Here is a 12,588-nt window from a genome sequence, read left to right on the forward strand (position 1 = left end):
AAAAAAAAAAAAAAAAAAAAAAAAAAAAAAAAAAAAAAAAAAAAAAAAAAAAAAAAAAAAAAACATTGGAACAAGACATGCTGGGAATTCCAATTGGGAGATAAGTTCTATATTAGGAAGGGACAATTTTTGTTTTAAATTTTTACTATTTAATTATTTTCTTTAAATATGACATCTTACCTATTTCCAATTCTAAACATTATATTAAAAATTTGTAAAAAATTAGTGAAATAATAATAATTACGTAACTATATGTCATTATATTTTTTGTTTTTTTATAATAATGTATGATGTTCGTACTGATTATAAAGTTGATTTAAAATTTTTCTTCATGATTTTATTCTCTATCATTTTATTTATGCAATGATTAAATATTATCCGATTCTATGAATTTATCCACCGGTATTATTATATTTTGGAATAACACGTTAGAAATGTAATTTTTTTTTGCTTAACTATGAAAAAAATTAGTAATTTAAAGTGGGTTTGGTATAATTTATTGAAAGATTTTATATAATTAAAAGTAATGAAAAATAAAAATAAATTTATAATCATTTAAAATAATTGAATCGGAATTTATATATGAATGAATTTGATGTCGAACCCTTTAATTTACGTACCCCGATGGCAAAGTTGAGGGCAGCTAAAGCAGTGGTACTTGCAATTCTTATCCTGTAAGTCTTCTTGGGGCTAACGTGGAAGATATAAGGTGCGCACGGTTCACTTCCTTTTAGTTTACATGGCTCCAAATTACTGTCGTATTTAGCTGCAATTGAACAATCGAACTGCCCTCTTCCATTTAAGAGTATAGTCTGAATAGAGAACAAAAAAGGACATCTTTAGATCAAGATTGAGTCGGTTTAATTTAGTTAGAGATATAAATTCTTAATTAATAATTAATTACCTGAGGCTCACCGATCCAACGGATAGGTTTGGAGCTAAGACCAACTTCTTGTTTATGGATACTTTGGTGCCACCAATCACTGAGTAATAGGTTGATTTCTCCGTCGTAATGGAATGGCTCTTTTTTTCCTTGTGGAGGATCCACTATCAAAGATCCATATAACCCGGCTGATCTTTGCATTCCCAAATGCCCATGATAGAAAAACGTTCCAGGCTGCAAAAACAACTCGAAAATATCATCATCCACTAAACATTGCATTCCAACAAATAAAAAGCTATATAGTACATCTCAAATCTTACGTTATCAACAGTGAAATTGTAAAAGAACGTTTCTCCCGGGTTAATAGCACACTGGGAGATGGAAGCAGTGCCATCAGCCCACGGAGTTCCTCGTTGCAAAATTCCATGCCAGTGAATGACAACACCTTCAGTGTGGAGCTTATTAGTCAGCTCAACAACAACAGTATCGCCAGCGTTGGCTCGAATCGTAGGTCCAGGAAACTGGCCGTTGATTCCCATAACGATATTCTCATTACAATCAGGAGCCCAAAACATGTACTCGACTTCCCATTTGTAGTGTCGAATTTGGGAACCCTCGCTCGAAATCCCGAACCCTAAGATCAAACCGAAGAAGAATAAGACGAGGAAGTTAGGCTCCCTAGCTTTTCCCATCTCAAGCATAAGCAATGAGTGAAAAAACTAAAGAAGAAAGAAAGTGGAATTTTTGGTGGGGAGTTAGCACTAGAGTTTGCCTCCTTTTTATAACGAAAATTTTACAGTTTTACATTTGTTTTTCTACCACGGTAAAAAATAAAGAAATCCAAAACAAAAAAACATTAATTAATTTCTTTTTATTTATTAATATTGAAGATAATTTGTTATTTAAATTATAATTTAAAATCGGAATTTTTAAAAAATATAAATCACAAAATGGGCATAAAAGGTGAACAGTAAAAAGTGTAAACTGAAAAGTAATGATGTCAGGATAAGAAAGAGTATTTATCTTTTTACTATTTACTTTTATACTTTTCACTAAAAAATCTGTCTCTAAATCGTGCAACACTTGACTTACTATTATTTTCCGTTATTTATTTATTTATTTTTAAAATACCCAATTAAAAAAAATAAATTATTTTCATAAATTTCAATAATTTTTTTTAAAATTTTTTAATGTTTATATTTAAATTTAAGTAACAATGGGTCCCATTTGCTTACATTATTTACATTAATAAATTTTTTAATTTCGTCAAGTATCATGCTTTTATTATTTTATATTTTCGTCCTTATCTTTTAAATATTATTTACTCGAATTTAAAACATGTTTTTTTTAGGTTTATAATAATATATATATATTTAAATTAATACCTAAATAGTTAAAATAACTCGTGAAGTTTCAAACTTTTTATTTTAATATTTCACGAAATGATTTTTTTTTAAAAAAAAAAATGATAAATTGATAGGACAGCATCACAATTGGTTAAACGAAAATAGTAAAAACACGCAGTAAAAAGTACAGTAGTTAAAAGAAATAGAAGTAAAACCTCTCTATATGTTTTATGAAAGTAACTTTAATAAAGTAGTCGTTTGTTACGATCAGTTGATCAACTGATTAATCAATGCATTTCCTATGACTTACTATTTGTCAAACTATCTTCTTTTTCATTGTTTTCGACTGTGCGGGTATACAATGACCATAATCAAACCTAGGAATGATCAATACCGGTCTAGTGAACCCATGTGCATGTACATGGACTGTGTATAGTGAAGTAATGCATATCCAATTTTACTCGAGAAAAAAAAAAGGAGCCCGTGTTAGTCATGTAAATTCGCTTCCACCTATGTTACTTGTGTTATTCGAACTTTTTATTTTTAGTTTTTTCCTTGAAGAAAGAGTAAAACATCGTATACCGTTGACGGTGATTGCTACTTAAGTTTAGAGTTTGTGTGTAATAGCCCAATAATAAAAATAAATAAACAAATAAAAATAATAATAAAAAAATATACGTCAAACTAATAATAATAATAATAATAATCAATAAATAAATAACTATAAAGAGTTACTGAAAAAAAAAAAAAAATTATCCACCTCTCTCCACTAACCTCTCATCCCAACTTCATCCTCTCTACGCAAGTCCAAAAATAAACAGAAAAAAAGTCTAAAAATGGGCGGATATGATGTACATTTAGAGATTTTGGTCTGTTATTAAGTTGTGTCAGATACAAGAACCAAACATTTCTTACAAGATCATGGAAGTCTCTCCTTAACAGACACGTTTTAAAACTGTGTGAGACTGACGACGATAGGCCAAACGGGACAATATCTACTAGCGATGAGCTTGAGCTGTTACAGTTTGACTTCCTCGTTAGTTTTTGATATTTTTTTTTATAGAGTTTTTAATAATATATGTATATTATAAAAATCTATTTGGCAAGCATCAACCATTCACATGTAACTGTTAAGGATATACCCCACACAAAATATGAGGACCCTTTTAAGAAAACAAAATTGGGACCATAACATTTTTATTTTTTTAGGACAAGTGGTTATGATAAATTGACAAAAGAATTCGAGCACGTTTTTTTTAGAGTTTTTAATTATATATATACTAGAAAAATTCGTAACTCGACCCTACACAATAAATTGGGGGACTGTTTAAAAGAAAACAAAATCGGGGCCACGATATCGTTTAATCTTTTAGAACGAGTATTTACTTTGAACATAAGCTCTCGAACGAAAATAGTGTCATTTACTTAAATACCCATACGTCAGACTCAGCTCCAAAAAGATGAAATAAAATAAAATAATAATTGAGTATAGGAAAAAGGGAAAATTGATAGAAATAGAAATTAAAAAAAAAAACATATGAATTCGACATTTACTAAATTCCAAACGTAAGACGACAGCACTTAATCCAAGGCCATAGACATTACACGATATTGTTCCAAAAATCAGAGAAGTGCCCTTAATTTTGTGGTAGGACAAGGCACATGGTTGTACCAAGCATATTTTTGGCCTTTACAATTAAGGTCTTTACTATCTTTCTAAAAATCGAAACACGGCTCGTTGGACTTGATTTGACCTATTATATGTTTCGAGTATGTAAATTTGAAACGTTGAGGGGGTAGATTGCAATTTTTTAAAATATTTCAGTCACTATTTGAGAATCTATGGTTCTTAACGTTTTACGTCATCTATATCTATATAGATAGATAGAGATATAGATAATTATTGTTTTGGTTCTTTATTTTTCGCCCATGATCGTATCGAGTGTATATTTGTTGCTTTCTATCTCTTTTCACGGGTCTAAGGAGAGAGATTGAAAATCTTTATTGGAAATCTCTCTTTTCACTCCTCGACAAGTGAAAATAAATACAACTATCCTATGCAGTTTTCGTGGTCTTCGATGTGATGACGCCGTCAACCGTACATGGGTGTCTCACCTTTACGTGAAATATAAAAATAGCATATGATTTGCGAATTTTAAGAAATACTCAGTGAGTGACCCCACTTTAGGGTTCGGGAATGCAAACACATGTAATCATGAATAGGGTGCTTCCAGTCCGGACAAATTAGATGTGTAGTACTTCCCTACACATGACTCACACGTGTGAGCATATGCCCACCAAGTGAACTCGCACACCCCCTGAGTTTGCTGGTCGGGCTAGTTGGTTATAATCAGACGTCCAGAGGTATTGAGATCGTCGTGCATCATGTCAAGCATGATGATCATCTCATCATCATAGTGTTCGTGTCCGTACTCATCATAAAAGGAAAGTATCCACATGTATGTGAACATACAGTATGCATGAGGTCCCTATCCTTTTCATCTTAAACCATTCATACAGTACGACCCCATACATTCTCCATATATTACCCTAGGTAACATGCATGCATAAGCTTTCATAAATTATATCATTCATAACATTACTTAGGGGTTGTGCATCAGAAAACTCCTCATTATCATATGTGTCCTAATATCTCATACATTTAATTGGCAAGCATATTCATGTCATAGTGGAACATGACATCTCAAACGTGCAAATCCTCATAACATATCATCGTGTCATACATCTCATGTCATCATAGCATATCACATCATCATAACATATCATCATAGCATAACATATCGTCATAACACATCATATCAAACACATAACACGTGCAGGGGCCACTGGGCACGTGACATCATACATAAGATAATTTTTTTTTATTCGATTTGAATTGAGTTAAAATTTTGGAAATAAAAAAAAAATTGGTTTGGTTTGCAAGTTGAATTTTTTTGTCGGGTCAATCCCACCAACTCAAAAATAGGGTTATAATCCAACCCGAACAGTACCTTACTTTTTAAAATATTAAGAATATTTAATGTTTGTGACCGATGTTAGCAAACATGTTTTGAGTCGTAAATGTTTGATATTTGAACTTATAAGATTTTAGTTATTAATATAACATATATTAATAATGTGAATAATTTTTTAAATTATTGAAAAATATCTCGACAACTCAACCTAACCCAACCTGAAACTAGAGGGTTAGGTTTTGAACTCTATTTGGGTTATTCGGGTAACAAACCAGAAACGTTAAGTTGGGTTGAGTTAGGTTATGAACTCTATTCACGTTACTCGTTTAACTAACCTAACGAATCCGCAACTTCAAATTGATTCCAAAGATTTTTCCAACTCAACTCGTATGTATCTCTAAAGTTCAATTACCTCTTTCTTACTGTTTTTCTCGTGAAATATTTGTCTTCTTTTATACTTATTTTTTTCTTCTTTTACTTAAAATAAATAAATAAATAAAATAAAATACCATTTCTACATTTTGTGAGAAAAAAACACAACACAACGAATTTTAAGGTTTTGTATTTTTTAAGACAAGAACAAAACACAAGGAAAATGAAGCAAAAGTTGTAACATTCATGTCGGTGTCCCGTGAATTTGAATGTAAGGACAATCTTCTCTGACCAATCTTGGAAGCATTTGGAAATATCATTTATCTTCATTTGTTTCTTTAATTAAAAAAAAAAAAATCTAATATTATATTAACGATTTTGCTTTATTATTTTAATATTCTATTAATCATTTCACTTTATTATGAAATATCACGATCAATTGTACAAATTTAAAATCATTTCATTTTTGCGTGACGGTCGAGAAAACAAAAGGTACGTGAATAATCGTAACCATATCCGAATGAACGTAATTCTATATAAGAATTGAAAGCTGCTACTGATATTAACAACGTGCATCTTCCTTATCGGTGACTTAGCCTTAGTTTTGGGTAATTTTATGTCAGGTGATTTTCTAAGCGGTTTTTTTTTTCGAGCTAAACATGCGTTGATTTGTGAGTATAGTTTTCGCCGTTCAACAAAAATAATTTTGAAATAATTTACTTCAAAAATATCATAATTATTATTCATTGAATTCAAATTATTAACTTTGAAAATTACCTCTAAATATGTCTTATTATAACGTTTTAATTACGTGCCTAACTATTATTGTATTATATTAAATTATAAATGGGTCAAATCGACCGTAAACAATAACTACATTTATTTATCGTGGTCGGTTGTAGTCTATGACTTCGACCCCTTATTACATAATTTTTTTAAAATAATATATTTTTTATTTTTGAAAACATTAAAAATACTCCTGTTAATTCAAAAGTTATAATATTATTCTGAATGTTGAATAAAAGTGAACGTGGCAGAATACCGTTCTTTCGAACTTAGGTTGGTTTTGAACAGATTGCAGTAGAATTTTATCATGTTATAAACGTTTCAATAGCTACAAAAATTTTAGACTAAGATTTAATTCATGTAAGTGTCTCATTCAGTGACTGTCGTGTCGTTTTAAGCCACTGACGTATCTTTTATATTTTTTAAGAGGGTTGTATTTTTTTTCCTCTTTTTATTATTTTATTATACCCATTATACCCTTTACGAATATAATAATGCATTATCCACTTGTCACTCATTGATTGGAGAAATGAGATATAATGTGATAAATATGATAATTTTGAAAATGATTTAAAAGGTTTTTGAAAAATGTGATTCTAGCTGTAAGGTGTCCTTGGTGCTTCCTTAGTTTAAACATGAAATTCAAATAATCGACTTTGAAAATAACATGATGTGTACTTTTGTTTCTAAGATTATTCAATGAATTCAAATTATCGAGCGAGATGGGGAATGAGCATGTGATGTGGCGGCTATGAGAAAGAACGAGAGTAGCATGCGTTTGACTGGGAGAGGTAGTGTGACATGGGCGTGGGTATGTGTGAGGAGAACAAACCACTATTTATAAGGGTGTGGAAACCTTCCCCTAAAAGACGCGTTTGAAAGCCTTGAGGGGAAGCTCGAAAGGGAAAACTCAAAGAGGACAATATTTGCTAGCGGTGGATCTGGGGCGTTACAAATGGTATTAGAGCCAGACACTAGACGATGTGCCAGCCTTCTCGCTGTTCTCCGAAGGCAGGTAGACAAAAGGCGGTGTGCTAGTAAGGACGCTAAGCCCCAAAGGGGCGTGGATTTGGGGGCGGTCCCACATCGATTGGAGAAAGGAAAGAGTGCCAGCGAGGAAGCTGGGCCCCAAAGGGAGAGTGGATTGTGATGTCCCACATTGGTTGGAGAGGAGAACAAACCACTATTTATAAGGGTGTAGAAACCTTCTCCTAGGAGACGCGTTTTAAAGCCTTGAGGGGAAGCTCGAAAGGGAAAGCCCAAAGAGGACAATATCTACTAGTGGTGGATCTAGGGCGTTACAGCATGTGATGTGGCAATTCTACGATTAAACGTGTTTTACTTGAAGCAATTCTATGTCAGGTAACTTCCTAAACATGCTGGAATGACTTATGTTGATATGTGAGGATTAACGTGACCATGTCGTAAAATCGAGCCAAAAAATAACCCAACTGAATCCAAAATGCTATCTGACCAAACCAATAAGATTTTTTAAATTTTGGAGTTCAATGTATACCCGTAAGATTACGCGTCAACCAAACCCTAATATGCTTGTACCTCAAATCAAATCACGTGGGTACCAAATTGATAAGGCATTTATGAGAATGATACTAATGGGCAATATTATTATGAGAAAGAAGTGGCTACCAATTGGCCACTAAGGCCTTTAATTCTTATAAATGGAAGACATTATGAATGTGAAGATACCAAATAAAGTGAAAATATCTTTGTTGGGAGGGGGTTTTCATAATGAACTCCCCACAAAAATATGCTTTGTGGGCTTGCAAATATGGAAGGTATTTGATTTTATATTCATTTATCAAGTAATGGATTGAATTTATTAGTACTTTTTATTATTATTTGTACCGAGCCCGATACGTATACTCATTTGCTTTACGGTTTTAAAACGCGTCTGCTAAGGAGAGGTTTTCATACCCTTATAAAGAATGTTTCGTTCCCCTCTCCAACCGATGTAGAATCTCACAATCGACCCCTTTAGAGGCTAGTATCTTCGTCGAGGCTCTGATACCATTTTTAACAACCCAAACCCACCGCAAGCACATATTGGCCGTTTTGGCACGTTACATGTCGGTGTCTACCTCACGGTTCTAAAACGTTAGTTTTAAAAATAATATTTTATTTATCATTTTAAATCTTTGGAAGTGGTGGAAGGTATAGACTGTTGATATTTTTGAAGATTATGATTCAAGCATTATTATTTTGGATTTGACACTTTGAAAAAAGTATATTGCTGATGTAATTTTAAATATATATGTTCGGATCTCATGTTTTTCACGTTGCAATGTGAATTAAAAAAAAAAAAAGTAAACCCATTAGACATCGTCATGAGTTGTGTATAGTTGGTCAATCATGTGTTGCTTGTTCAGTCGAACCAACTTAGGTACCCAGCCATAATTGGCACAGTTTTGCAATGAGTTAATTGTCCACGTTGATCGAAATATGATTTAAGTCCCACGTGCTTTAGAATATTAGAACTTCTATGTTGTGTAGGCATATTTTGGCTCGTTGGTGAGCTACTCACTAAGTATTATGGCCAAATTCGGGCAAGATAACGTACTTGACGTTCACGTAACAACAAGGTTGTAATGGTCCAAGCCCATCACTAGCAAGTATTGTCCTCTTTGGGTTTTTCCTTTCCGGCTTCCCTTCAAATGTTTAAAATGTGTCTACTAAGGAAAGATTTCCACAACCTATAAAGGGTGTTTCTTTCTCCTCCCCAACGATGTGGGATCTCACAGTCCACCCCTCTTTATGGCCCAAGCGTCCTCGCTTGCACTCGTTCCTTTCTCCAATCAATGTAGGACCCCCCACCCACCCACCAAATTCACCCCTTCCTTACTAGCACACCACCTCGTGTCTACCTCCTTCGGGGAACAACCTCCTCGCTGGCACATCGCCTGTTGTCTGGCTCTAATACCATTTGTAACGGCCCAAGTCCACTGTTAACAGATATTGTCCCTCTTTAGGCTTTTCCTTTCGGGCTTCCCTTCAAGCTAGGGAGAGGTTTCAACACTCTTATAAATGATGTTTTGTTCTCCTCTCCAATCGATGCGGGATCTTACAAATGCTCTTTTTCTTTTGATCTTTATGACAATAACTTTTAAGTCAAATGGAAATCGTTTATATAATGTCTAAAACGATGTCCCGGTCGAGATTGATTCGTTTGAGCTCTATACAGAGAGATGTTATACAAAATACAGAGAGGTGTAAAAGAAATGTCTCAAACAGAAGGGCAAGATCTGAGCACTCTCTCTAGTTTCTCAGCTTTGGTGTAATCCTTTTGATTGAGAGGCCCAGCAGGGAATGGAGTTATTTCCACAGTAAGATGTGGGGTTGGAAGCTCATCAAACAGAGCTCTCACATTGTTGCAGCAAACACTCTCCCCATGAGCACTTTCCCTCCTGATTTGACAACCCTACCAATGACAAACCAAGTGATGTTTATAACAACGAAACGACGTCTCCTATGTTGTAATGTCCTCGAGAATCATGAAACGAAACGAAAAGGAAATGGCTTGCGTGTGTGAAGAGTGAACGGTGTAGATACCAGACATCGCATTATATATAGAAGTGAAGGAATGGATTTAAAACCTTGTGGGAAGTGGCGTCGATGAAGTGATCGTCATCGGAAAGGAGGGATGCGATGGCTATAAGAAGGCGTCGTCCTTCGGATTTCGAAGGTACCCGGTAGTTCCTTCTGAGGGTACCCTTTGTGGTAGGATGCCATTTACTCACTAGTTTCCTTTTATCAACTGCTTCATCCACTGCCAATAAAAACAAGAAAGTAGAATCTTCCTTCACAATTCTAGATGAAATGTAATAGCCTAAGCCCACTGCTAGTAGATATTGTCCTTTTTGGGCTCTCTTTTGATCTTTTCCTCAAGGTTTTTAAAACGCGTCTACTATGGAGAGAGTTTAGCCCTACTCCGACCAATGCCTCGCACCGTCCGGTGACTGGCTCTAATACCATTTGTAATGGCCGAAGCCCATTGCTAGCAAATATTGTCTTTTTTGGGCTTTTCACTTCGAGCTTCCCCTCAAAGTTTTAAAATGTGTCTACTATGGAGAGGGTCTAGCCCTACTCCAACCAGTTTCTCGCACCGTCCAGTGATTGGCTCTAATATCATTTGTAACCGCCTAAGTCCACCGCTAGCAAATATTGTCCTCTTTGGGATTTTCCTTTCGAGCTTCCCCTCAAGGTATTTAAAACACGTCTGCTAGGAAGAGGTTTCCAAACCCTTATAGTGAATGTTTCGTTCCCCTCTTCAACCAATGATGAATCTCACAATAAAGGGGACATCCAATAAAATTGAAACGATACAGAGAAGATTAGCATGACCCCTACATAAGGATGACACACACAAATCAAAAAAAGGTCTCAGAGCCAGACACCAGGTGGTGAGCCAATGAGGACGCCAAGCCCCGAAAAGGGGTGGATTGTGAGATCCCACATTGGTTGAAGAGGAGAACAAAGCATTCATTATAAGGGTGTGGAAACCTCTTCCTAGCATACACGTCTTAAAAACCTTGATGGAAAGCCCAAACGGGAAAATTCAAAGAAGACAATATCGTGGGTCTAGGCTCTTACCGCCATATTTCTAGCTCTAGTGCCATTTAACAGAGAAAATGGTGCAACATCACAAAGTCCCATAATGATATGACCCTTTCGTTGATAATTGACATAACAAGTTTAGTTTACATCCAATAGATATTAGATATTGTAGATCAACCACGAACATGAATGACCATTCCAAACTCTAGGATATAAGATCAAACACATTATTAAAAGCAGGATTGAAATGTAGTAGCAGCTTAAAACTGCAATGAACATTTCAACTCAAAAACATTGCACACAAGGATCATTTAGAATTGTAGATGGGCTACAAGCCTAGCATTCCAGACACTCTTTTTAGTAGGATATAGATATGACATTCATATAATGAGATATTACAAAAAGGAAACTATAAACAAGAACGTCCTATCAATTAGAGTTACAAAGCATAGCTTCCAGCCTAACATTCAATGTAGAAATGATCGAATTCTTCAGTTCATGATATTGACATAACAAGTTCAGCTGAATTTAGTGTGTTCATAAGTTCATAGATCAATCAATGAGCAAGAGAACTAAAATCCCACAAACCTGGCTTTCCTCTTACAACTTCCAACCACTTAGAAAACCCCAAATCACTGATACTTTCCCCATCGGAGAATTCCAAATCTGGAGAAGAAAAACAATCACAAACACAAGATTTCCCAATAAAAACAAGAACCCACAATCAAAAAAGGGGAAAACACCAAAAAAACATTCAACAGCCTAGAAATGGAAGAAACCCAGATGAAGAACACAACCTGAAAAAAGTGGATTAGATTGAGATCCAGCCAAACCAGCTCTAAGAAGGGCATAGAAGATGCAAACTCTACCAGCCCACAAAATCGGCGCCTCGATTAAAGAAGCGTGAGCGACGATTGACGAATTGAGCCTGTTGGAGCGGGATTTACTGAATCTTTTGCGGAAAATGATGAATGTTTTGGAGGAATTTTTGGATTCGCGTCCAAAATCAGGGAAAAAGGCTTTGGGAAGAAGATTGATCGAATCGATATTGTGTAAGTTGAAGCGGAAGGAGGTGAATTGGTAAGGCGAAGGGAGAGTAGTTTGAACGAGAGAGTGAAGCATTCTTGAGCTGCAGGCTGAAGAAACCGTAATCGACGCAGAGCGCGAGAGAGACGAGACTGTGAAGCTCTTTAGCCCTAAAACGACGACGTTTAGACTTTTTGTAAATATTCTATTCCTTATCAGTTTATCCATTTTGAGAAATTATATTAAATGTCCTATTAAGTTTTTTTATTAAATAATTTACAAATTTTTGACGTCATTAATAAAAAATCTGTTAGATTAAGAATTAATATATATAAAAAAAAGATTTAAAAAGACTAGATTAAATGGATGTTTAATAGATTTATTTATTCATTTTTTAAAACTAATAAAAATAATTCTCTTTTTTTAGTTATGATATATAAATGATGTGAATCTAATGTAATTAATTGAAAAATATTATTTTTTAAAATTATGACGTAAGAAATCCAAATGAATATCATAATATAATGAGCTATATTAATATTTATTATATTGATTAATTAATTTAGTTTTTTTCTTTTTTTTCTTTTTTTTTTTTTTTGTAAAAAAGGAGATATTTGGATAGAAGACA

General features: G+C 34.1%; 2 protein-coding genes and 1 non-coding gene across 3 annotated transcripts in view; 1 reads left to right on the forward strand and 2 right to left on the reverse strand.

The window, feature by feature from the left end:
- LOC111436167 (L-ascorbate oxidase) overlaps positions 1-1,639 on the reverse strand; it is a 4,208-nt gene extending 2,569 nt beyond the window's left edge. Inside the window, exons 1-3 of the mRNA XM_023073878.1 lie at positions 1,204-1,639; positions 905-1,117; positions 621-812 (exon numbers count right to left, since the gene is read on the reverse strand). Coding sequence (XP_022929646.1) covers positions 621-812; positions 905-1,117; positions 1,204-1,584 — 786 coding nt within the window. The 5' untranslated portion in view covers positions 1,585-1,639. The remainder of the gene's footprint in view (positions 1-620; positions 813-904; positions 1,118-1,203) is intronic.
- A 7,842-nt stretch (positions 1,640-9,481) lies between these two features.
- Positions 9,482-12,188, reverse strand: LOC111434216. Its single transcript, XM_023071610.1, has 4 exons — positions 11,732-12,188; positions 11,523-11,600; positions 9,974-10,146; positions 9,482-9,798 (listed from the first exon to the last, which is right to left on the reverse strand). The coding sequence occupies exons 1-4, from the start codon at positions 12,186-12,188 to the stop codon at positions 9,604-9,606; spliced, it is 903 nt and encodes a 300-aa protein (XP_022927378.1). The 3' UTR covers positions 9,482-9,603.
- Positions 10,662-10,769, forward strand: LOC111441267. Its single transcript, XR_002710111.1, has one exon. It is a non-coding gene; the product is annotated as a U6 spliceosomal RNA (small nuclear RNA).
- Positions 12,189-12,588: the final 400 nt, after the last annotated feature.

The sequence above is a fragment of the Cucurbita moschata genome, unplaced genomic scaffold (assembly GCF_002738365.1).
Source record: "Cucurbita moschata cultivar Rifu unplaced genomic scaffold, Cmos_1.0 Cmo_Scf00003, whole genome shotgun sequence".
NCBI classification, from domain to species: Eukaryota; Viridiplantae; Streptophyta; class Magnoliopsida; order Cucurbitales; family Cucurbitaceae; genus Cucurbita; species Cucurbita moschata.

Coding starts and splice junctions, on each gene's coding strand:
- LOC111434216 (XM_023071610.1), bottom strand. CDS start 12,188: ATGGATAAACTGATAAGGAATAGAATATTTACAAAAAGTCTAAACGTC. Junction 11,601..11,731: donor ATCTAATCCACTTTTTTCAG/GTTGTGTTCTTC, acceptor TTTCTTCTCCAG/ATTTGGAATTCTCCGATGGG. Junction 9,799..9,973: donor TCGACGCCACTTCCCACAAG/GTTTTAAATCCA, acceptor TGTCATTGGTAG/GGTTGTCAAATCAGGAGGGA.